Source organism: Prionailurus bengalensis, chromosome D4 (genome assembly GCF_016509475.1).
Source record: "Prionailurus bengalensis isolate Pbe53 chromosome D4, Fcat_Pben_1.1_paternal_pri, whole genome shotgun sequence".
Taxonomy (NCBI): domain Eukaryota; kingdom Metazoa; phylum Chordata; class Mammalia; order Carnivora; family Felidae; genus Prionailurus; species Prionailurus bengalensis.
In genome coordinates this window covers 42,315,398-42,342,726 of record NC_057359.1, presented here as the reverse complement: position 1 = coordinate 42,342,726, position 27,329 = coordinate 42,315,398, and the positions used below count along the sequence as shown (strand labels likewise).

The window sequence follows — 27,329 nt, the reverse complement described above, 5'->3', positions numbered from 1 at the left end:
TCTTCTTTTTGAGGAATTGTGAATTGTATTTTAAATTATGGTTTCCACACATGTATTACTAGTTCACTAGTATATAGAAATACAATTAATTTTTCTATGTTCATCTTGTATCTTGAGAAGTCACTTATTAATTCTGAGGTTCATTTATTCGTGTATGGAATTATTTATGTAAGAGATAGCTTTACTTCTTCCTTTCCAATCTGTAGGCCTTTTATTCCCTTTTCTTGCCTTACCATGCTGGCCTGGATTTTCAATATTTTGTTGAATAACAGTGGTGAGAGTAGACATCCTTGCCTTGTTCCTGATCTTAGGGGAAAGTGTTCAATCTTCCATCATTAAGTATAATGTTAGCCGTAGGCATTTTGCAATCCCATCAAATTGAGGAAGTTCTTAGTTTTGAGTTTCTTCTTTTCTCGTGCAGGGGTATTGAAGTTTTTCATATGTTTTTGTAAAATTTTACAATCATGTGATATTTCTCTTTAGCCTGTTTACATGGTGTCTTACATTGATTGATGTTTGAATATGGAACCATCCTTGATTTTGTATCTTCTGCCCAATACCCCTCATAAACAGATAAAACAATTCTAAACAGAATTTTAGAAAACTGTATTCATTTTCTATTGCTGTAGTTACAAATTATCACAAACTTAATGGCTTAAAAAAGCAAAATTTATTCTAATAGCTGGGGATGTGCAAAATCAGTTTTATTAGGCTAAAGTCAAGATGTTAACAAATGCTGTTTTTTTGTTTTTTGTTTTTTTTCCTGGAGTCTCTGTGGTGGACAATCCATTTCCTTGACTTTTCCAGTGTCTGGGGATCACCTACAGTCTTTAGTTGATGGCCCCTTTCCTCTATACTTAAAGTTATTGGGGTAGCATTGTCAAATTTCTTTGTCCCACTCCTTCTGTGGTAACATTGCTGTCTGACTCCTCTTGCCTTCTTCCTGGAAGACCTCAGGCCTGCATAGAAATTCAGTCACATTTTGTCTTTGTAACAAAATTCTTCTGTGATCAGATATTATATTAAAAACCTTGTAATTTATTTTCTTACCATTGTTTTCTTGTGAGTTGGAAATTCTGTTATGAGTACTTGGTTCAGTAATGTCCATATACAGTGCATTCTTTCAGCATAGGTATACTGTCACTGTATAATAATCACAATGTTTTGCCGTCTAATTCAATAGCAAGATAATCCACACTCTGCTATGCCGTAAAAAATGTCACACTGACGGCCATTTTTCTCTTCTTTTCTTGTTTTGACATGATGGGTATATATTTTTCTTAAAAAGTGCAGTAGAGTAGTATTGTGGCATCTGAAATGCTGTCAAGTTGTAACTGTATTTTCCTAGAATTGTGTCATTGTGATTTGTAGTGTGCTAAGTAGTGCAAAGTGACCACAGCATCACATATGGTCTGGGCTGCATACTCACTTGCACTACTGTAGTTTGAAAGCAGCCATGAACAATACATAAATAAATGACCATCACTGTGTTCCAATAAAACTTTATTGATGGACACTAAAATTTGAATTTCATATAAACTTCACATGCTATAAAACATATTCTCTTTTTGTTTTAAACCATTTGATAATGTAAAAATTATTCTTAGCTTGTGGGCCGCACAAAAACAGGCGGCAGTCCAGATTTGGCTTGTGGGCCATAATTTGCCAACCGCTGCCTTAACCTCAGGGGACCTGTATTCTAAAGGGAAAGGGGAGGAGAAAATAACATGAAGACATATAAGTGAACAGGTAAAATAGCCAATTTTCTGTGATAAAGGAAATTAAGTAGTAAGATGGCCAGGGAATGTGTCCCTGAGGGAGCAGATAAGGTGATCCTGAATGATGAGAAGGAGCCAGTCATGAGAAAAACGTACAGACTATTCTAGAAAAGAAAAAGAGTAAAGGCTGGAGGCAGGCAGAAGTTTGGTGAATTAGAGGAACCAGAAAGGTCATGTGTGGCAGGAATATAGAGAAGAGGTGAAAAGGGGTTAAGAGTATTTGGAAATCTAAATAAAGATGATATCATCATCAGGAATTTGAACTTAATTAGCTGACCACAGTAGGAGTTATGCTGGATCTAGCCTAATTTTATACACTGGGCTTGTGGTCCCTTGCTAATTTAGATGGCCACACAAAGTCTTGTGAATTTAAAAAAAGAAAGGGAGAAAAGGAGAAAATGTTTTTATTTTTGCCAAGTAGTTCTAGGAAAATACAGTGTCTCTTACATAATCCAGTATATTGAGAACAGATATAATTGGACCACACAATTTATTTCATTAAATTCTCATCCTTAAGATATGATGCTTCGTTTTATATTTGCCAATAAAACAAATTGCTCTTCATTGGATGATTTAAGGCCTTTTATACTGGTTTTATGTAAATGGTCTAGTTTCTTACAAAACTTAAAACATTAAGTCCTCAGTTTACACCTTTGTCTTCTTATATTCAGGCCAATTTGTGTGTCCAAGCTTGTTCTAATTTCTTCTACTGCACTGGAAGGAAAATCATTTTTAAGTTTGCATTGATTTGTGGCAATATTTGTATTCAACAATCAAATGCTACACTATTTCCTTTAAAATGGCTGTGTACTTAATTAGTTTCACTTGTTCAGCAATTAATTAGTTTCAGAGACTTCTTATTTTGGTATTGAACCTGACTATTGATAGTTGGAGCAGATACTGTATCAGGATTGCAATGCATTTCTCCAGTCCCACCGCACAAAAAGTTTTCACATTTGAAAAAAAGTTCTTCATCATAATATCATCTAATATCTTTCATAATTGTGAAATATCCTTCAACTAGTTTCTTTCTTTCATTTATTTTCTCCAGTACTGCTTCTAGCAAATATGAGGCAAAAGGAAGCTGTAAGAGAAACACACAAAAAAAAGATGATCAAAACTCTATATTTTCTTCAGCTCAAAAACATACACTAAATATCATTAAACCATTAGAACTCAGCTATCTGCAACTTTGCACCCATAATGGCACCCTTCTGGGTCTCTTTTCAACTGATCTTCCTGGTTAGTGTGGGTAATTTTGTCTTTTATAATAAAAATGATAAAAGAGCAGAAGTAAAATGAAAAAAGATAAACGCCTTATTGAACAATTCATGGTTTACTGACCATGTTAATGATGTAATCTGCAATACAAGCAGCTGAGCCATTTATCTTCAATCAGCTGATCAATAGCAGGTTACAGTCATCTCCAGGGCCCACAGGCCCACCGAAGGAGTACTGTATGCTCATCACTCATAAAAGAATGAGAGAGAACTATCAATACACTTGTCTGTGTGAGAGCCCAACACCTCAAGAGTTGTAGGGTAAAATTTCAGAGCGAAAAAAAATGGCAAAAGTATACCCATTGATTAAGATGTTATAGAAAAGTTTGGCACATCAAAGTGTAATACACATGTTGCAAACTGCTGAGTTTATGAAATGTAGAGTACATTTTTAAATTTCATAATTTATATAACTTTTCTGGTAAAGTTTCATTGTTCCCTCTGCTTCCCTGGGTTTCCTGTAGAAGTCTGAGTCGTAGGATACATGTCTGGGCTGTAAGTAGAAGAAAAGGGAAAAGGGTCTCCAATTACCCCCACACCTCCACCAACTTCCTTTTGTCTCCTTCCCAGCTGTCTGGTCTCACAGAAGAGGTTTAAAATAATTAAGACATTCATTATGCCATTTCGTGGAGTTGCCCTTTTGATTAACCAGCAAAATACCACTTTTGTTTCCTTGAATATGTTGACGGGGATGCTTCCCATGCCCAGTCCCCTTCCCCACAAGGGAAGTACCATCAGGCCCTTTTTTGTGCCAGGATAACCACAGGCAGCATCCATCATCAGCACCTGACCAAAGACCACTATAGGAGGTGCTCGGCTGTGCTCAGCTAGGGTGATTATAATTCGCTCAACCAACCAGAACGGCCTTTTCAAATTTGAACTGGGAGTAAACAGAAAAGGTTGGCCAGTGGCAGTGAAACAACAGGCCAGACAAACAGATTATGCAGGCCACGAATGAGAAGCGAAGACCAAAACTGGTCCATAGGATTGCCTCAGATCCCAAGTTTCTAACAAAAAGGTTCTAGTTTAACTTCTTTCTCATCTTTGTAACAAACTGCCTTTTCTAAGTCAATGCCAGGAGCTTCACACACGGTCTTCCATGAAACTTATTACTGAAGAAACCACAAGATACCAAAATATCACATTTCTTTAGTTCTGAAGACAGACTTGAATAGAAGATACATGCATTGAATTAAAAACAGCTTTTTTCTGGGAAAGAAAAAACCCCTACTACCCCATTAAATATATAACACTGTGTTTGCATTGCAATGTCAGAAATATGAAAATGTGGGGAAAATGCATCTTAGAAGCAAGGAAGAATGTTAGACTCCCTTCTTCAAGGTAAGGATACTAACAGCAAATCATTACTTTGACAGATTGCCCTTCTGGGATGCAGAAAAGAGTCATATTTGGCAAAACTTCCAGTCTTATAAATTAGATAATTTAAATTCTCAGGGCATTAATATTAGATGTTAAAGGAATGCACATACAAAATAATAACAAAACTATCAGGCAACCTTCTTTATGTTGGCCATGGCTATCAGTACCATATGCATCCCCATCAAAAAGGCAGACAAACAAGATGTTTCCTGGTGGAAATAAAATGTAATTTCCTCAAGCTGTTCAAGGGAAAAAAGGGTCCTCTGACCAAATAAGTTTGGGAAACAAACCAAACCTTAAAAAGTTCCTCTATTTCAGGATCTCTTAGAAGCTTTAAGATATTAACAGACACTGTGAGTCTCCAAGCAATGTAATACTCTGTTTCTAAATTCATTTGTCCATGCTCTTCTCATGGTCTGTTTATCATGAGGAACTAGCAATCCATGGAACACACTTTGGGAAACATGCTGGTTCTGTAATTTCCTATGTAATAATGTCACAGTACTTTCACCAGGCCACAATGTACTGACATTAATCATCTTATTTGCATATTACACTTTCAAGTTAAACATAAACCTTTTTATCTTGTGATCTGAACAGTTTTCAACATGTCATGTACTTGGAAATTTCACTTCCTCTTAAAAAAATCTAGCTCAAAGAATTTCTCTTCCAGGAAGCCTCCGAGGTGGAACAAGAGGTCCATTTACTAATTTACTACTGACAACTCACTTTATTCTCTTCCTCTGGCTCCCAATAAAACAAAAAGCCCCACAGTTAAACACGACTGTTTGTCAATCCTGTTTTATTGGATTGTAAGCTTCTTTTAAGCTTTGTATAGAGGCTAACACATATAGATTTCAAAAAGTGATCAATCTTTTAATCATGATGCACGGTATGTGCATATCTATCTGCCCTTAGAGGTTCTTCTATTTCTCTGCAAATAGGTCAGAAGGACATTATTATCTGTCTTTATATAATATTAAATTAAAATTCATATATCTTACTAGTTGGAGATGTTTATTTTAATTCAACCTTTCTATTTCCTTTTTCATAAACCAACTCTGAATTTCTTTCTCCAAACACAGTGCTCACTCTATTTGCTTTTTATGACTTGTTGTTCCCTGGGAACTGTAAGTCCGACTCTCAAAGAGGCCTTTCGAAAGGATCAACTGTAATTTTATAAAATACAAAATTAATGTAATTTTATAATATAATTGTTAGTAATTGAAACAAACCTAGAAGAAGACTAAGGAAAAGTCAGATTAGAAAACATTTCATAAAATATACTTATTGTTTTCAAATGAATATGACTTATTTTTTACAAATGAACACTATAACTCAAAGTAACTGTTAACCAAAAAATTTTAACCACGTGTCCCTCCTACTTTATAAATTGTTCCTTATTCATGGAGTAGACTCAATACATCCTCAAATAACGAGTGGACCAGCAGTACTGGTTTCAAAAATAGCTTCTCTTGCCAAGTGTGCACTATTCTTTATTTGGCAAACTTCTTTCATAGACTATACAGATAAAAACCTCTGCTTAGTCTAGGATGAATTAATGAAAATTCTTGTTTTCTCAAAGTGGTTAAGAATGGGATTTTTAAGTTCACTGGCTATTTTAGCTAACTGAGAATAATCACTTTTATCATTTACAGATTATTGTTAATTCTTAAATCTTACAAATTACAGGGGCACAGTGAGTTGAGCCTCGAACTCTTAATTTTGGCTCAGGTCATGATCTCATGGTTTGTGGGATCGAACCCTACATGGGGATGGAACCCCGTATTAGGCTCTGTCGCTAATGTTCTCTCTCTCACTCTCTCTCTGTGAGAGAGGCTGTGTTCTCTCTCTCACTCTCTCTCTGCCCCCCACCTCAAAATAAATAAACAAACATTTAAAAAATCTTATAAATTACAGTTAACCTGAAGACTGATGGGACATAATTTAGTCTACTGTGATTCACAGAGTTCTTCAAAAGCTTATAGTATCAAATGAACGTCAATTCTCAACAGAGAGCTATAGATTGGGTGCAGTTAAGACTGTCTTTAAAATACAAAATGCCTTGGAAAATGCTTTAAAAATTCACATGGTCTGCTTGTTTGCCCTGTTTTTTATTTGTTTTAACAGCAAAACGCTTTAAAAACATTAAGAAGACCAGGAGACCGGAGCCTAGATGAAATGCAAGGTTATCTCACACAGGGTGTTTAGAGTACATTAAAATCTCTCTACATGCATTCTAGAGGGAACTCCCTCAGACACAGAAAGCACCACTATTCTTTCATGGATAGGATTTTGGAGTTGGACTGAAGTGGCAGCAAGCTGACTGGACAACAGCAGCCATACTTTCTCACTTGCCCCATCAAATGTATCTGAAACAACAAACCCGACAATTATGCTGCCTCGGGTTTCATCTCCGATGGCATATGCCAGGGACTATGAAGTCCAGAAAGACTGCATGATTTCTTTCTTTCTCTTGCATAACAAAGGAGAAGGGATACTCCTGGGTATGTCAATACAGAGTCCCACAGGCTTGAACACTTCAACATCACGGAGAAGATGAGACAGGTGAAGAGTTGATACTGTGTGAGATTTCTTGGTATGGAAATTTAACTAGGACACCGGAACAACTGAGCTTTGCTTGGTGTGTGGTGTGGTCTTAAAGTGGGTCTTCCTAATCATTTGGGCTGTCCCTGTTGCAAAAGGTGACTTCTATTAGGGAGCAATTTCCCCTGATTTCACACAGATTTCCAGCTTATCTCACATGTAAACACCTACAGATGTTTGCCTCTAGGAGCTGTATGCCACTGACACAATCTCAAGTTTATTACTCACACTCGCAAGTTGTGGTTTCATTTAAGTGTTTCTGTATAAAGGTAAGGCATGAATGATGGTTGCAGACCTTTGAGAGCTATATTGGAAAAATAACCAAGCCTAACGTCCATGACTATAAAACATAGATAACTTAACAGCATGAGCAGTAACTGGAATGTGCTTTTAACAAAAATATAAAGAACAAGATGAACATTTTAACCATTTTCATTCTTGTTTTTGGTTTGAAAACTACCACCAAGAAGATACCACTTTTAAAACACAAATTGACTTTAATCTAGCTTGAGTCCTATTGAAAATAAATGTATTTCATTTCATGTAGTGTACCTGCTTTTACTGGAAACACGAAAGAAGGCTTAACATTGTTAAATTAAAAAAAAATCCCAGGAAGGCTCTGAATGGAGAAATTTGAACTCTTGCTATTTCACTAGATGTAAGAAAGCTGTGTGGGTGGCTGAGGGAGTGGGTTTACGTGTGTGAGCAGGGGTGAGTGAATGTGCCTGCGTGTGCTTGCATGTGTTGTAAGTGCCACACAGAAAGTAACAGACTAGATGTGTTCCGAGTTCTAAGGAGAAACTTTCAGTTAACCTTCAGCCTGGAAGTTACTCTATTTACAAAAGCCAGGGAGATTTATAAAACTCTTCTCACTGCCATATTGCAAGGATTCTGTAGAAGGTAAGCATATTTTGCAGAGAGGGCACTGGGGAAAGAGCCATTTTAAATTTCAGCATTTGCAAGATCTGAAGCATCTAATAGGAACAGGGATATTTAAAGCTAAAGAAAAACCACTGATTAAATTCTGTACTTTAAATTCTCAACAGCTGAAGGCAGAAAGAATTTTTTATATGCTCCCAATGCAAGAAAATGATCTCCAAAAAGTGGACTAAAATGGACTGAATAAAATCCAGAGAAGGATTAGCAAATAATAAAGAACAGGGCTAAAACAAAATGAAATCAAGACACATTTTCTAGTCATTCCCAGCTCAAGGTTTTTATACAAATCCTAGTAAAGAACCATATTGCATTTATAACTGTAATTATTTATTTTGTACAAGTATACATATTTTAACATATATACCCATAATTCTGTTCAATTTAATTGTTTAATAAATTTCACAGTTTATATATTTTAACTCTTTTATTGTCCTTCACCCCCAGAAACATAAACTCCATAAAGGAGGTGATTTTTGTCTCCTCTGCTCACTTCTGTACTCCTAAACCTGAAACAATAATGTAGGAGGCACTATGTACATGTTTTTTTTTTTTTAAAGGATTCCATAGTATAGGTTCAGTGTTATCTCCACTAACTCTCTGTTACCTTTTAAAGTCCCAAGTAAAAAGTACTGTTTCACGTATTATTAAGGCCTAAAGGCAAAGTTAAATGACCTTTATTACAATTTTATAAATTGAGGATCAGAATGGGCAGAACAAATAAACAATTGTCTCTCAGAAGGCAGAGTATAAATGACTACTACTAGTTTGGATATGTGAGAAGGTAAGTATCAGTCAGAGCATAACAGAGGGACATCTCCTTATGTGCCAAATGAAAGGAAATCACTTATCTCATTTGTTCATAATTATGACCAGGAGACAGAAGTTCAAATTCAAATGCATTTAAGGCAATCTCTGCTAATTAATGGTAGAGGAGATGGCATATGCGATATAAGAAATTTATTTAATTTACTTTTTTTTTAGAGAGAGAGAGAGAAGAGAGAGAGAACAAGTTAGAAAGGGTCAGAGGGAGAGGGAGAGAATCTTAAGTAGGCTGCATGCTCAGCATGAAGCCTGACGCAGGGCTCGATCTCTCAAACTGTGAGACCATGACCTGAGCTGAAATCAAGAGTTGGATGTTTAACTGACTGAGCCACCTAGGAACCCCTATGGAATTTATTTTTAAATGTATTCTTTTTTCTGGGGGCACCTGGGTGGCTCAGTCAGTTAAGCGTCTGACTTCTGCTCAGGTCATGATCCCGTGGTTCTTGGATTCAAGCCCTGCATTGGGGTCCATGTTGATGGCTTGGAGCCTGGAGCCTACTTCAGATTCTGTGTCTCCCTCTCTCTCTGCCCCAACCCTGCTTGTGCGTGCTCTCTCTATTAAAAATGAATAAACATTAAAAATATTTTTTAATAAATGTATTTTTTCCTCTTTTGATATTAAAGAGAACATTTTTTAAATTACTATATAGTTCACATAACATAAAATTCACCACTTTAAAGTATAGAATTCGTTGGTTTTTGATATATTCACAAGGCTGTGCCACCATCGCCACTATCTCATTCTAGAACATTTCCATCACCCTCAAAAGAAACTCTGTACCCATTAGCAGCCACTCCCTGTCTGCCTGCCCCAACCCCGATCTCCATGGTAACCACCACTCTACTTTCTGTCTTTATATAGATTTGCCATTCTGGACATTTCATATGAATGCAGTCAGACTATATGTGACCTTTTGTGTGTGGTTTCTTTCACTTAGCATAAAGGTTATAGGGCTGTGTTGTAGCATGTATTTACTACTTCATTCCATTTTATGGCAGAATAATAGTCCATGTATACATACGCCAAATTAATCCATTCATCAGCTGATGTACCTCTGGGTTGCTTCCACTTTGGAGGTATTATGAATAATGCTGTTGTGAACATTCATGTAGAAGTTTTTGTATGGACATGTGTTTTCGTTTATTGTGGGTATATGCCTAGAGGTTGAAACTGCTGGGTCATATAATCTCTATTTTTAACTTTCTGAAGAAGTGAAAGACTCTTTTCCTCAGGAGTGGCATCATTTTACATTCTCAGCAGCAATGTATAAGGGTTCTAATTTCTCCACATCTTCACCAACCCTTAGTATTGTCTGTCTTTTTCGTGATAGCCAACCTGCTCAGTGTGAGGCAGTACCTCATTTCAGTTTTTGGGTTCCATTTCCCTGATGGTTAATGATGTTGAGCATCTTTTCATGCCCTTATTAGCTATCTGTTTATCTTCTTATAGAAATGTCTATTCAAATCAGTTTCTTTACTTTTAGTTGTTGAGTTGTAAGAGTTTGAAATGTGTTCACAAATGGTTAAATTTCACTGAGAAAAGCCAGAGAGAAGGCTAGCTGAATTAATGAAAACACTTGAATCCTTGAATATTGTTAATGGAATGCATCTACTACACTTTCTATGGATTCAGTACTGACATCTCCTCCCTACCACATCTGATCTACACCTTTTGGTGTCTCAAACTCTTAGAGGTATCATCATCTTTCTCTTTATGTGGGGTATTAAACTCACCCATCTATGGTTTCTGCTTTCTGACTCTATCTAATCTCATTACTGCTATTGATTCAATCGCTATAATGTGGGTCACATCTATCTCATTCTTTCCATTTTTATGGCAATGGCACATGCAGACCCTCATTGCCCTTTGCCTAAATTATCTTCCTGCTCCCAGTCTCTCTCCCTACAGACCTACTATGTGCTGATCTCAAGCATCTTTATAAAACACAACTCTGATCATATCTCTTTCTTGCTCACCGCTTTTATAGTTTGGTCTCAGCCTACTTTTTCTATCTCTGTTTTTTTTCTCCCACCCTCTGAACTACAGAAGAACTAATTTGGAAGGGTTCTCCCATCCTATTATAATCATTAATTTGTTTGCTTTTCTCTGCCATAGATTGCAAGTTTTTAAAAATGTAATAATGAAAGAAAGATGAATTAATACAAGTAAAAATGTTCAAAGAAATTAAATGGCAGCTATGCTGTAAGAATAACAGTAGATATTAGAAAGATTTTCTAGTGTAATTTTTATTGCTAGAAATCTGTAGGAACAAAAGTTAGGTGCAGATATGATTACACATAAAATTACCAATTGCACCAGGACTACTTGAAGCAAAGAGGCCATATATTTGCACTCTGCCTTAAATAAAGAAAAGTTAAGGTTTCAGGCTTTTCAGTTGTCATGCACTTCTGGCTAGCAGCAGTAGTAGGCATTATATTGTTGTATAGTCCCATATTGCCACATGGCGGAACAGCTTTTTATTTTGTGGCAAGCATTATATGAATACAAATTTACACCAAATGAATGCAGAGAAAATTTTCTTTGAAAGAAAATCATTTTGTGGCTTAATTCTTAAACAAAAGGTAAAACCACAGGGCCAGACTGACTCCTCTGATCCGAGAATTCCCTTACAGCACCCAACACAGAGGACATAAAAGAGAAGTTTTCCAATAATTTCATCTTCAAAATATTCTAATAACCAAATATCAATATTAAATTAATTATTTTTTTAAGGAAATGTGCTCAATTATTCCACAGCTTGACAATCACGTAACCTCAGACACACAGAACTGTATATTGTACTAAGCAAATGTAGGAATGAACATACATACACTTTTAGAGGCATAACAGCCTCAAAAAAAATTGTCGGACAAAGAAAACCTTTTCTAAAATTCAGGACAAATGTAATTGCTGGAACGTAGAGAGAAGAAAAGTAGGCTAAAAAAAAAGATGTTTTCTATTTTATAGATTTTTCTCTTGGGTGTAATTATGAAGTGACATTCAAGTGCAACCAATCAAGTCACTATTTTTTTCTCACAAAATTCAAAGACATCAGCAAAACCACCTATGTCAGTAATAAAAATAAAAAGTCTTTGACTTTTTAAATGTTTTCATACTGTCACAGTGGAATAAAATTAGCTTGAAAAATGATCTAAAGGCACATGATGCAGTTCATTATGTATAACGGCAACAGAGGCGCTTTCCCAGTGTTCATAAAGGCTGCTCCATTAAATTTACCTCCAGTCAATAATTAGGAGTCCACAAATAAACCTGGGCAATTAAATCAATACTGCCAGGCAATTATATTCCAGAGTCCAGGCTCAGTGGCACAAAAAGGCACTACATCAAACTGCAGTATTAAGCGGTCTAATGCCATTTTCCACAGGATTTTTTTTGCACCGACTAAGCGGCATAAGTATACATCCAGATAATGTAGAATGTGTGCATGTACATCTACAAAGGTGAGTCAAAAAAGCAGGTCTGGTGTCAATACAGCTTTAGAAAAATTTAATAAAGATTTACGCATGTGGATCTATTTTTTTTTATGTCCATAACTGACGATGAAAGCTCCATATTAAAGAGCCATGTTTACAAATTGAACATTAAAAAATTCATTTAAGAGTTTATTTTTTATCATTTTTCAAGCCTAAATATATAACCTGTCACACTCATTACTGAACTCCTTTGATGTGCTGGCCACTGGGCTGGGTGCTGGGCACGCAACATTCATTAAGAAATGGCCTTTCTTCTCAAAAGCAAGTTGTCACTGTAGAAGACATTGTCTGCACTTGAAGAACTTTAAGCAAAGATTGCCAATCACCTTCTGTTACTATGGAAGTGATTCCAGATAACATTTCAAAAATATATAAGACTGACACTAAGAATATGAGTAGTTCATGTATTATTTACTTATCCTTGACTTTTCCAGAAGTATAGATGCTGTTGTTTGTTCATATAAATGTAAAATAAATGTGTTTAAAACTGCTTTTATTTTTAATCTTTACACAGAAACATTTATAATGGCTCTCCAAAAATCACAGGACAGTAATGGATGTGTATATTTTTTGCTATTTTGAAAAACACATTTTAGCTCTTTTTATCCTTGGTTCATTTTTAAAACAGACAATTAGGTTAAGCAAAAAGAACTCTAATGAAAAACTTTTCGAATACATTACATGCTGTTGGTGATGTCAAAACAAAAGCTGGCTATGACTAGAAAAGCAGGGCTCTCACCTGCCAATAAACTGCCCTTGATCACTTACAAGAGGGGCACATCCCAGCAGACTCTATGTGTATTAAAAAAATACTTGAAAGGAAAGAAAAAGTATCACACAGGTCACAGCAGCCGTCTCAATGGACCCCTCAGGGATTTCAACTCGTCTTGGCCTTGTCATCCTCTATGCAGCTTTCCACTCGGCCCAGAAAATGTCGATAGGAAAATGTTTGAGGGGCCTCTGGTGGAAATTTTTTCATTCTTCCTGCATTGACAGGATGCCAAATCAATATTTACTTCCCACTAACAAGCTGCTCGAGGTCTCAGTAGAAAATATTGTAGAGAATGCGGGAAGACACAGTAATAAACAGCTGTCTGGCTGTGAGGAAAACATGAATTGACTGGAAACAGGTCCATAGTAAAAGGTCACTGAAACCCATGAACTCCTCAGGTGTCCATATCAACTACTAACTTTAAAGACACATAATAAAGAATCTCTTTTCCTAAGAGGGCTGAGAGAACGGATCCTTTTCAGTGTAGCTAGCATAGAGGCTGACTCAATAATTTAATTAATGCATTTGCTAAGACCTATGTTGGCTCTTCCCAAGGCATTTGTTTCATTTGTTAAGTCCAAAAGTACAAATAGAGGGTTAACTTTCCTGTCTACCTATTGGAATACTTCTTTACCTAACAGAAGTAAATAATGTGTAACTATTTGCAAAAAGTTAGACATCGAGTAAAAATGTAAGGCTTGAAATGTTTTTTTGAGAAGTTTTAATACATGAAGCAGAAAAACGAAATACCTGTCCTTCAAGAAGTTTCTGAATGTACAACAGCCATTCCCGATCATTTTCTGCATCTATCTTCGTCCTTTCTATTTCCTAAATGAAGAAAATCAAAAGACTGGTGTTAATTGTAAGTACATGAACTTGATCATACTGTCAGGTAACTAAATAAATTTAGAGAGATACTGGCAGAATAGAATTCAACAAAGACCAGCCTGTCCCTCCAGAGGAGGGAATATGCAAATCTGTGCTCTTAATAATACTTTATAAATACTGACATGCAGAAGATAAAGCTCTATCTCTCTATTTCACAATACAATTCAGGAATATTTTATTTCTGCCTTCACAGTGGAGCTCAAGGTAGAGACTGAGGTGGAGGTAAAAGCGATTAAAATCAAGCAAAAAATAAGACAGAGCTGTACAGAGGTGCCTGGCTGGCTGCCTGGCTTGTGACGCTTGATCTTGGCATCATGGGTTCAAGTCCCACATTAGGTGTAGGGATTACTTAAATAAGTAAATAAACTTAATAAAAAGACAGAGCTATATAAAATAATCATTTACAAGGGACTCTTGTAAGATAACATAAAACCTTATACTGAAACAATATGACTTGTCAATAGATAATTAAGGAGTAATTGTTACAGGTAAAAACAAAATAGGACGTGGCATGCCACTGGGGTATTTAAATGCTTACTTATTTAAAATATCCAATAACTGACTGATAAGCAAGGGGCTCTTCAACCTAACAGTGTTGTAAGTGCCTAAATATTTCAACCTTTCAATTATCGAGGTAATATATTTCTGAAAGTATAATGCATTCATATGTGCTGTTGATTATTCAGTTAAAATCATGATTCAAAATAAAATAAAATAAAATCATGATTCAGTTTACAAAAAGACGGACTTTTCAAAAAGGGAAAGGTTTTTGGGAAACTAACATTTGTTGAAATTTACTGTATGCCAGGTATCCCACTAGGCACTTCATATGGAGTATCAATTTTTACATGAATTTGCTAGAATTCAGTGTAGCTTAAAGAATATAAGTCAGCTGGTTTGGGCTCTGCTTGGACAAGTCCAGTCAACTCTCTAGACCTCTGAAAAGACGCAGGGATCTAACTAAGCTCTGATCTATAATTAAACCTAGTAAATGTATCAAGGTGCACTGATCCTCCTAGAACAGGGTGTTTGTACTAGTGTCCTTTTTCTTCCAGGGGGACTTGCACTGAAGGTTATGTGATATGCAAACTTCAGTGCTGTACGTTCTGGCTCTAGAATACATCTGCCCAGAGGCAGAGGCTGGGGTACTATTTCTTCACAGAAATGTGCCAGCTACTCTTTGGGACTATAAAGAGAGATCTAATTCATATACTCAAAGGGAAAACTTTTTTCTAACTTGTCCATTCAGAGAGGGTACTTTTTCCTAATTTGTAAGCCCAGAGAGGGCATCTTTTGAGACCACACAAAGCCGATGGGTCTGTCTTCCAGAACATTTATCTGTGTGTATGCACACACATGCACACACAAATACACACATACATGAGGGCTTTTGGAAATCTGCTTGTTTTAAAGCTCTTAGGCAACAGTGGAGGACTCAATCCTAATTTTCTGTTAGGATTCTCATTGTCAATCAACAAATATTAATTAAAGTCTATAATAATGTATAGTTAACACCTTTGCCAGAGACACTATTATTTCTTGTGTGTCTTGTATTTGATACTATATTTGATAATGCTCCGTCCTTCAAAGTTCAGAATTCACAAAGTGAATTCAAAGTGTAGAAGTCATGGGCATTGTGGCATAGGTGCTAAAAAAGGGGAAACTGATAGTTCACTATCCTGTTCACCCATGGGATGAAAATAATTTCGTAGGTTGACCTCTTTTCTAAGAATTCCTGGAAGTTTAAAAACTGCAGTTTTTGCAGTTTGCAAATTGTAGATCTGCTCTGCTCCAGAATTTTTTTTTCTCCAGAAGTTTTTTGAGAAGCTGACAGGGGTGCTGGAGGATGTTCTCATACAACTATTCACGTCTACCATTTTAGTTATTCATTGAGCAAATATGTATTGGGAAGCTACTAGTGCTGTCATCTCTTTAAATGTTTGCAAACAATAAAGTCTAGTATTCATGCATTAAAGTTCAGAGACTTAATAGTAGAACAGGATTATCATCCTCAGGTCTCATAGAAGACTATGTATAGGATGAGCTTCTATTGTCAACGAGGAAACAACTATGTTTAAAAATGCAGTGGCCTCCCCAGGGGTACAGAATTGCTACTGAAGACTCATATCTGTATGCATATCAATTCACTCAGACAGGAGTACTTTAGCCAATTTAAAGCCATAAATATATTTTTCTTTAACTTCATCAACAGTAATTTTGAATTTGTCTAGGAAAGCCAATAGATTTACTATTTTTACTCACATCGGAGGAAAGGTCCTCAAATCAACGATGACCCACCTTAACTAAATCCATTCAAACTGGCTTAGTTAAAAATAGTATCTTATAAGATATATGATTAACTAAATTAAATGGAAGTGACAGGAAAGGACTTGAATAACAAAGAAGCAGGTCTAAAGGTTCTACATACTGGCTTATTTCTGTATTACAGTTAAATTTTTCTAAAGGTTTTCTGAGTTGGTTAATACCCTTGATGTAACTTTCACTAGTACATTGTCAAGCTTACCTTCATTAATATTATATTAAAGATTAAATTCTAAGAATTATAAAACAAATAAAAGTATTTGCTTAAGCTCAATGTGTAAAGAGCCCTTGATTAATAAATATTTAAATGACCTTACCATTTCATCTTCTGTATCTAATATTTCCTCTAGATCTGACCGTGAAATGTTGAGAATAGAAGCTGCCAACGTCTGGGCTTTATGGGTTGAAGTTCTGCAAGCGTCCCTGTTTTTCTGCATTTTTTTACGCTCTCTGATTTGTTGCCTTATTTCATAGACATCATTTTGTAATTCCTTGACCAAAGCCTGCAACACATTGGAAAGAATGTGGGCTCATATGGAAGTCATAAATGAAGACAAAGCAGTCATAATATAAAAATATAAGGATATCAGCAAATCATTGCTTATTAGGATTACTCTGATTTTATTTATTTTGGAACACAATAGATTGCTCTTTACTTATTGTCTGTATGTAATAAAAGCTCTCTTAAATGAACACTCAAACAACTTGCTGGATTAACCAAACTCTCCAATCCCTCTTTCAGGTTTACGAACTGATATCCTGGTTGGTGAGCTCTTGCATCAGGCAGGCTACTTTTCATCATGCCAGAGCACAACTACTCCTGCCCACAGAGCTGATGCCAATTGTTGTTTGTTTATTGCTGAATGTGTGTATATTCATTGTAACAGATTAATTATATTATTAATTTAATTATTACATAAACTGGTGAAATATGGCTACAGAAAGAAACCTATTTCTATTTTATTAAAACTGGATCAGAAATCCTTTGCAAGGACTTGATCAAAGCAAGTTGAGTACAAATGCAGTTGAAATATTTGTGGGAAAGACAACAATAAAGATAAAATAAAATAAAAAAAAAACCAAATCCAAAACCATGGGACTACTTCACAAGTCTTTAAGTTCTCCTTTTCAGAAATGAATCAATGGAGTCTATACCATACCTACCCAAGCATGAGAAAAGGACACCCCTTACTCTGGGTAGACAGAGTTCTGGACCTCGGGTGCCCGGCTTCGTGAACTGAGAGCAGCCTAGCCAGATGTTTGGGTTGTTTTTCTTTTTTAAAGTTTATTTATTTTTGAGAGAGAGAGAGAGAGAGAGAGCGTGCAAGTGAGAGCTGGGGAGGGGCAGAGAGAACAGGAGACACAGAATCTAAAGCAGGCTCCAGGCTCTGAGCTTAACCAACTGAGCCATCTAGGCACCGCTGTTTGGGTTTTTCAATCTTATGCCAGCTCAAGCAATGTTGCAATAAATAACAGTGCTCATGTATACATTTTGCATCTCTAGGATATATCCATGGAAGAGAAATTGCTGGACCAATGGGTGTGTCTAACTGTAATTCTGAAAACCGTTAATGTCCCCACCCTCCAAGACAGTACCAAGATATACCTCTATAAAGAACATATGAAAGTATTTGTGGGGCACCTGGGTGGCTCAACTGGTTAAGCGTCCAACTTTGGCTCAGGTCATGATCGCACAGTTTATGAGTTCAAGTCTCATATTGGGCTCTCTGCTGTCAGTGTGGAGCCTGCTTCTGATCCTCTGTCCATCCCCTTCCCTGCCCCTCCCCAGCTCGTGCTCTGTCTCTCTCTCTCTCAAAAACAAATAAACATTAAAAGAGGGGCTCCTGGGTGGCTCAGTCATTTGAGTGTGGGACTCTTGACCTCAGCTCACGTCATGATCTCACCGTTGGTGAGTTCAATCCCTGGATCAGGAGCTGCGCTGAAAACACAGAGCCTGCTTGGGATTCTCTCTCCCTCTCTCTGCCCCTCCCCTGCTCATGCTGTCTCTGCCTCTCTGAAAATAAATAAATAAACTTAAAAAAAAAAGTACTTGTTTCTGCATACCATTAGCAAAACACCAATGTGGGATTTTGCCATAGCTTGTTTTTTCACTGTATGTGTAAGTTTCATTTCCCTTATGAAAAAAAAAAAGTTGAACATCAGCCTTAAGAAATATTATATTTCTTTTCTCATTTTTTTCTGTTTTTCTTAGTGATTTACAGGAATCATTTATATATTGGGGATATTATATTTATCTATTGTACATATGTGAATTTTTTCATTCTTTGTATTTTTCTTTTCACAGTAATTAGTGTTTCATGCCAAGGAAAAATATTTCTTATTTTTAATATACTCAATGGTTCTTTTCCTTTCTTTCTCACTTTTGAATTTAGTGTGTTACTTCAAAAAGCATTCTCCACAATGAGACATATATAAATGCATTTTCTAACCATGACGTTTTCTGCTACTTTTAAGTTTTCATTTTTCAATTTTTAATTTGTTACCCATTGGTCATCATTCTGAAATTGCTACATAAAATCATACTCAGTTGTCCCACAACCATTCATTAGAAAGGTCACCTTCCTCCCAGTGAACTCCTGTGTGTTTCGGTCAGTTTTTGGACTTTCTGTTCCGTTCCATCTCTCTTTTTATTAGTGAAGTGTTAGAACATATGTAAGCTAGTGAGGCTTTATAATAAATGTTAACATTTGGCAGGCTATTTCCCTCTCATTACCCTTCTTTTGCAGATTTTTCTTGGTAATTTTTGCTTGTTTGGTTTTCCATATGGAACATTGTCTAGTTTCCCTCCCCTTAAAAACCAAATCTTACTGGTAATTTTATTTCAATCATGTTACATTTCATCTGGATCAGGCTAACATTTTAACATGTTTGAGTCTTCCTAATTGAAGACCATGGAGTTCCTTCCCAATTAAATCTTTATTTGCATTTCTTAGAATCATTTTTAAGTTTTCTCTTTGTAGATCTAGCTTATTCCTGAGCATTTTATTTTTGGGGGGCTGCTTCTTTTTTTAAAAGTTTATTTATTTTTGAGAGAGAGGGAAAGTGTGAGTGGGGGGGCAAAAAGAGAAGGAAAGAGAGAGAATCTCAAGTAGGCTCCACACTGTCAGCACAGAGCCCAATGTGGGGTTCAAACCCACGAACCCTGAGATCATGACCTGATTGGGGGCTGCTTCTAATACTGACTGTTGCTTGTATATATAAATATTGTTGACATATATTTAGCTTACTGAAGCTTCTTACTTGTTATAATTTTTCAGCTCCTCAGTTTCTAGGGATTGAATCGTATCTTCAAATATTGATAATTTTATCTCTTATTTTCCAAATATTACACCTCTAATTTCTTTTCTGATTCCATCAGTTAAGTTCCTCCCAAACAGTATTAAATAGTAGCACTGATGTGCCAGAAGCCAAGCTCTCCAACCAGCCTGATGGCAGGGCCCGGGTGGTGGACGGATCAGCACTGCATGGCGGCCCACCGAAAGTGAAGCTTCTTGGACTCCTGCTTTTATGTAATTTGGCCTTAGCGCTGGTCAGGACAGCCCCCCTCCCAGTGAAAGCACCTGGGGATTTGCCGGTTGGGGAATTGCCCATGACAGGCCCCCCGGGAAAAGAACCACTGGGGAAAGAAAGAAGATTCCGCAAGGAAATCATGCAGCCAGCCCTTGCCACCCCCTATAAAGACTCCTCTCCCTAAAGGAAGGACAGCCCCATATATTTCTCAGCCAAGGAGGGGGACAAATGGGTTCGAAATCCCCACTCTGGCAACAAAATAATGTATATACGGATACAAGTTACTCCAACCCCTAGGCCCATTTGACCCCCAGGAGGCATTCCAGATGACAACTGGACCTGGTGGGTTAAGGTACAGAATGGTTCATTAGTTCCTAGGTATACATTGTCTCTCTGGGAGCACATAAGGCGTGGGTTCCCAGGGCCCTCTTGGCTCCCTCCCTGCACCCCAGACCAAAGTGAATACTTTTGTTCCCTGTACTGCAAATGGTTCAAAGGAACAATTAAAAAGTCACATCCCTGTAAACGTTCCCCTTGAGGTGTTGAGAGCTAGATGACCTTGAAAGGGCAGGAGGGAACGTTACAAGAAAATAACTATGTTGTTCCTTAATGGGTGATTACACAAAGGAACATCTTTAGAATCAGGTAATGCCAGAAAACATAGATGACACACGTTATAAGGAAATTGCTAACAAATATAATGCCATGCTTGCCACAATAAAGCGGCCAGTCTAACACACGTCTGTGGTCTGGGTCCATTTGTTACTTTCGCGATGCCGTTCATCCTTTGGGAACCCCTGGACCTGCTGGAGCTGGAATCCGGCACTGATGGACATGCTTGACTTCTTCCTAACTTTAGTGACAGTCCTTTCACTTCTTAGGAAATACTATGCCAGCTTTGAGATGAGAGCCATATTTTAATGTTAAGAAATATATTTTAATATATTAATCTATAATATGTAATTTAATAGTTTTCTACTCATTTTTATTTCTTTTTTTTTAATGTTTTTTAAACGTTTTATTTATTTTTGAGAGAGAGGGAGAGACAGAGCATGAACAGGGGAGGGTCAGAGAGAGGGAGACACAGAATCTGAAACAGGCTCCAGGCTCTGAGCTGTCAGCACAGAGCCGGACGCAGGGCTCGAACTCACGGACCTCGAGATCATGACCTGAGCCGAAGTCGGCCGCTTAACTGACTGAGCCACCCAGGCGCCCCTTTATTTCTTATAAAAATATCAAATTGTCTTAAGCCCATTTTACCATCCATATAAACTATCATGATTTCCCATCATAAAGCTATTAATAGGATTATTAGTAATTTTCTTGGATTTGAATTATCCTTGCATTTCTGGAATAAACTCCAGTTGGTGTGCTATATTATTTTTTTATGTGCTGTTGACCTCTTTTTGCCAACATTTTATCATAGGATTTCTACATTAACGTGAGATTGATTTCTTTTAGTTTTATGCAGTCTTTTTTTTTTGTAACAATCTATAATGGTGTAATTTATTCATCAAATTCTAAAAATAATCCACACAAAATAATTTTCTTTAAAAAACAACTTGAAAAATAGTTAATCAAGGGGGCGCCTATGTGGCTCAGTCAGTTAAGCATCCAATTCTTTTTTTTAATTTAAATCCAAGTTAGTCAACAAATAGTGTAATAATGACTTCAGCAATAGAATTTAGTAATTCATCACTTACATATAACACCCAGTGTGTGCAGTCTTTTTAAAAAAAATTTGGAGGTACCTTTCTCTTTCCATGTGCTACAGTAGTTTTGATGAGATTAAATTGATCTGTTCTTTACTGTAGTAGCACTTGTCTGAATTTGGCTTACTTAGTATTTACTGAAAGGGAAGGTAAGAAGGTACCTTTCTGACAACTTGGTTTTAGTATTCTCTTTGTTCTAGAGCAAAATTTGGAACATTATATTTTCCTAGAAAACTTTCCATTTCATCCAGGCTTTCAAATTTATTTGCATGTAGTTGAGCTAAGTAGCCTGCCATGATACCCCCCACCCCCCGAGTCTGTGGCTACTGTTATTTATCACTTGTTTCACATAGTTTTACTTTCTTTTTTCTTAATTAGGTAAGGTAACACCAAGTCCATCTATTTTATTACTTTTTCTTTTCAAATGTTTATTTATTTATTTATTTTGAGAGACAGAGAGAGAGAGAGAGAGAGAGAGAGTAGGGGAGGGGCACAGAGAGAGGAAGCCACAGAATCCAAAGCAGGCTCCAGGCTCTAAGCCGGACAGAGCCCCACGAGGGGCTCAAACTCGTGAACCACGAGATCATTACCTGAGCTAAAGTGGGACACTTACATGACTGAGCCACTCAGGCACCCCATGCTTTTTCTTTTTTAAAAACAACTCTTGTTCACTTATTAATTGTACATTTCTAATTCATTAATTTCTATTTTAATCTTTAGATTCTAGTTATTAGTACTGGAGCTGTTTATTGTCATTTCTTCCTGTTTATTAATGTAAATATGTACAGTTATAATTTTTTTGAGCACTGTTTTAGCCATCCCGTGGGTTCTGATCATTCCAGAATGTTATTCTTTTAGGGATATTCTGTAATTTGTTCACATTTATCTACTTGACCCAAGAATTTTTTTCTTTTAAATACTGAGGTCATAGTGACCTCTGTTTTCAGGTTTTGTAATTGATTAGTTTTATTGCATTACTCCCAGAGAAAGTTATCTGTAACTATTTCTACCTCTCAGAATTAATTAAGGTTTCCTTTGTGGTACATCTCAGGTCAGATCACCTGGACGCAGAATCTGAGATGAAAATTTGCGTGTGGGAGGTTTTTTGTAGAAACAACAGCTGTAAGAAGCTTCAGGAAGCAGGACTGGGAAAAAGTGAAGTGCACTGCAGTTCCTGCAGAGGCTTCATGCCAGCTTATTGGGAGCTCTGGAGCTACAGAGTTGTCTCATCTTTGTTTTTTCCCCTTTATACACGACACGAACTTTTTACTTGGCTCTTCTTTCTTTTTTTCCCATCCAGAAGCTTTACTAAAACACGCCTATGGTACGACACATTTAAGATCAATTTTCCCTGGTTCATTTTATGTTCTTATAAGTCTTTATTTCTGGAAATTGTTGCTGAATTACAACTTCAATATTTGTTCCGTTCCATGATTTGTTTTCCTCCTTGAAGACCCCAATTATACATATGTTGAATCTCTGTCACATGCTTCATAAATCCTTTTCCCCCAATACATTTTATTTCTAAACTTAGACATAATAAGTGAAATAGTGCATGCATTTTAAGTGTTTCGTTTAATGAGCTTTGAGAATTGTATGCATGTATGTAGCCACTACCCTGCTCAAGATATAAAACATCTTCATACTCCAAAAATTTCTCTGATGTCCCTTCCTAGGCAATTCCTCCCACAGCCACACACCAATTATTGACATACACACACATTCTTATGAAACCAACAATATATATTTTTTCTGAGATAACTTATTTTCTTTTACTTCTTTGCTTTTCTGCCAACTAGCAAGTTGGCAGTTCATCTGCCTAAGTTCATCTGCTCCTATGTCTCATCATACTTTCCTTAAATTCTTACATTTAATTCTACCTTAAACTTATCCCTTTTAGAAGAAATGATTAACATTTTAAACTCATACCAATATTAAAACAATTTTTTAATGTTTTTATTTATTTTTCAGAGACACAGAGAGACACAGCATGAGTGGGGAAGGGGCAGAGAGAGAGACACAGAATCCAAAGCAGGTTCCAGGCTCTGAGATGTCAGCACACAGCCCAATGCAGGGCTCAGTCTCATGAACCACGAGATCATGTCCTGAGCCGAAGTCAGACACAACAGAATGAGCCACCCAGGAGCCCCATACTAATATATTTTCATCTACTCAATAGCAACTTATCTGTGGTGAAACTTTTTTTTCCTGCCATTTACTTTTTGTTTCTTTTTTCCATTCTTATTCTAGTATATTTGTATGGATACTATGTTGGTTCATTTCTCAGAACTCAGTTTTTAAAGAGATTTTTTCCTAGATCACCTATTTGCAGAAAGTTACATAGCAGAGGGGCCTGTGCTATCTTCCAGACTAGTGACACTTTGCATATGACTTTAATTTTTTTAATGAATTCCATTAACCAGGTTATTTTTGTTATGGTTTGGTTGTTTTTGTCTTTTTCTTTTAATACTGTAAGGAAACTCTTCTTTTGCCTGCTGTGAGAAAAGCTGCCTCCTTCAGATATTCATTATCTATGTTATTCTTCATTAGGCCCTGCCTCCTCAATTCTTTGGAAGCAAACCAGTTCTAGGATGGCTATCACAAGCCACTGCAGACCTGTTCCACTGTTGCAAATAGGGGATATCGGATTTGCACCCTATGTGCACTTCATCTTCTAAGAGGTCTTGATCTTTCAGAGACGTAGCACCTAAGTCTTCTTTCCATGGTGTCTTATATCTGTGTCCTTTTGCATGCTTTCACTAATAACCTGTTTTTCACTGTTCTTCCATGTATTTTGAAATACAGAGTTTTAGCTATAACCTAGGTTGGCTGTGAAAAGGAGTTGAATTTTTCTTCATCATTCTTGTCTTCTGCATGATTCCAAAGGCGCAAAGGAGGGGTAGTGATGATTTTGCCTCTCTATAATCAAGTCATAATTTTCCAAAGTGCATTTCCCTCTAACATTTTATTATGAAAAGCTTCAAACATCCAGAAAAGTTGAAATAAATGTATGGTGTACAAATATGTACACACTAGGGATGCCTGGGAGGCTCAGTCAGTTAAGTGTCTGACTTCAGCTCAGGTCATGATCTCACAGTTTGTGAGTTCAAGTCTCACATCGGGTTCTGCACTGGCAGCCCAGAACCTGGAGCCTGTTTCAAATTCTGTGTCTCCATCTCTCTCTCTGCCCCTCCCTCACTTGTGCGCTCTCTCTCTCAAAAATAAATAAACGTTAAAAACACAGAAACAAATATGTACCCACAACCTACATGCTACAATTATTTTGCATTTTCACATATCCATCAATCCATCTTACTTTGTTGATGCATTTCAAAGGAAGCTGCAGAAATCTACACAGCTCCCCCCAAACACTTGAGCATTCACATCATTAACGAAAAGTCAATATTTATTATGGTTCTCTTTAATACATTTTGAAGTGAAATTCACATAAAGTGAAATGCATAAGTCTTAATTACAGTTTTATCAGCTTTGACAAATGAAAACACTGGATAATCCAGACCCACATCAAAGTAAAGAACACCTCCATCACTTCAGAAAGTTTGCTTGTGTCCCTTCCTAGCCAATCCAAATCCCCGCCCCAAAGGCAAAACCACTGTCTGTAAAGTAATTTTGCTTGTTCTATAAATTTATAAATAGAATCGTACACCATATACTGGTTTGTGTCTAGATTATTTCACTCATGTTTTTGAGATTCATCCACATTGTTACATATATCAGAAGTTCATTTCAAGGGTGCCTGGATGGCTCAGTTGTTTAAATGTCTGTCTCTTGATTTCGGCTCAGGTCAAGATCTCACAGTTCGTGGGTTCAAGCCCCACATTGGGCTCTGTGTTGACAGCACAGAGCTTGCTTGGGATTCTCTCTCTCTCCCTCATCCTGCACCTCCTTCTCCAAAATAAATAATAAACTCTAAAAAAAAGTTCATTTCATTTTATTGCTGAGTAATATTCCATTATATAATAATACATTTTCTTATAGATGGACACCTGGGCTATTTCCAATTCTTGACTATTATGAATAAAACTGCTATAAATATTGCTGAACACATTTGTGTGTGTGTATGCACACATATGTTTTCATTTCTCTTGGGTAAATACTTAGAAGAATAATTGCTAAGTCATATCATAGGTGAATGTTTTATTTATTAGAACTAGACCTTTCCCCCAAATCTTCAACCACCAACAATGGATGAAAATTCTCCATTCTCTACATTCATTCCAATATTTGGTAGATTACATGTCTTCCCTTGAATTCATTTAAATATTTTTTAAATGCTACTATAAATTGGAAGTTTTCTATTTCATTTCCCAATTATTTACTGCTAACATATAAAAATAGATCTGATTTTTGTACTTTGGCCTTACATCTCATGAAATGGTTAATCTCTCTTGCTAATACTAGTAGCTGTTTTACAAATCTTTAGGAGTATCTATGTAAAGAATCATGTCTCATCAGAGAAATGCAAATCAAAACCATAATGATTAGTTACAAAGATAGTATGAATGTTAAAAAACAAAAAGTAGTAAGATAGATATGATTACAATTAGTTAATGGATACAAAGATAAAAAAGATGTAAAACATGACATCAAAAACAAAACATGGAGTGAGGAGAATAAAAATGTTGAGCTTTAGAATGGGATCAAACTTAAGTTGTTATCAACTTAAAACAGACTATTATGGATATAATAGATACAAGCTGTTATATGCAAGCCTTATGGTAAGCATAAGAAGATAAAGCTATAGAAAATCCAAAACAATAAAGGGGAAAGAATATAAGGATAACTTATACCTTATATATGAAGAAAGTCATCAAACCACAAAGGAATAGTGCAAGGGAAGAAGAGAAGAACAGAGAGGAACTGTAAATACAGCTAGGAAGCAATTAACAAAATAATAATAAGCACATACTTATCAATAATTACTTTAAATGTAAATGGACTAAATTCTCCAATCAAAAGACACAGATTGATGGAATAGATAAAAAACCAACACTATCTATCTGTTGCCTACAAGAGACACACTTTAGATGTAAGGACATACATAGATTGTGAAGGGATGGAAAAAGATATTCCATGTGAACAGAAACCAAAAGAGAGCTGAAGTACCTATACTTATATCGGACAAAATGGACTTTAAAACAAGGACTGCAAATAAAAGATGAAGAAGGGAGTTACATAATGATAAAGGCGTTAATCTAACAAGAGGATATAACATTTGTAAATATTTATGTATCCAACCCAGAAACACTTAAATATACAAAGCAAATATTAATAGACCTACAGGAAGAAATAAACAGCAATACAATAAAAGTAGGGGATTTTAATACCCACTTATATCAATGGATATATCATCCAGACAGAAAATCAATAAGGAAACATGAGTCTTAAATGACATTAGGCCAGATGTATTTAACAGATATTTGCAAAACATTCCATCCACAAGCAACAGAATACACATTTTTCTTAAGTGCATATGGGACATTTTCCAAAATATATCATGTTAGGCCACAAAACAAAACTTAATTTAAGAGAATTAAAATAATATAAAACATCTTTTCTGACCACAATGATATGAAACTAGAATTTAATTCCATTAATAAAACTGAAAAATTAAAAAATATGTGAATATTAAACAACATGCTACTGAATAACCAATGGGAAAGAGAAGAAATCAAGAGAAATAAAAAATACCTTGAGGCAAATGAAAATGGAAATGTAACATCAAAATTTATGGGATGCAGCAAAAAATAGTTCTAAAAGGAAAGTTCACAGTAATAAATGC

General features: G+C 36.2%; 1 protein-coding gene across 3 annotated transcripts in view; it reads right to left on the bottom strand.

Moving 5' to 3' along the window:
- Positions 1-651: 651 nt before the first annotated feature.
- CNTLN (centlein) overlaps positions 652-27,329 on the bottom strand; it is a 315,203-nt gene continuing 288,525 nt past the window's right edge. For 2 of the 3 annotated variants that reach the window (XM_043566783.1, XM_043566781.1), the window contains exons 24-26: positions 16,601-16,786; positions 13,824-13,901; positions 652-2,862 (exon numbers count right to left, since the gene is read on the bottom strand). In XM_043566783.1, coding sequence (XP_043422718.1) covers positions 2,761-2,862; positions 13,824-13,901; positions 16,601-16,786 — 366 coding nt within the window. In that variant the 3' untranslated portion in view covers positions 652-2,760. The remainder of the gene's footprint in view (positions 2,863-13,823; positions 13,902-16,600; positions 16,787-27,329) is intronic. The other variant, XR_006295095.1, reaches the window with a different exon arrangement.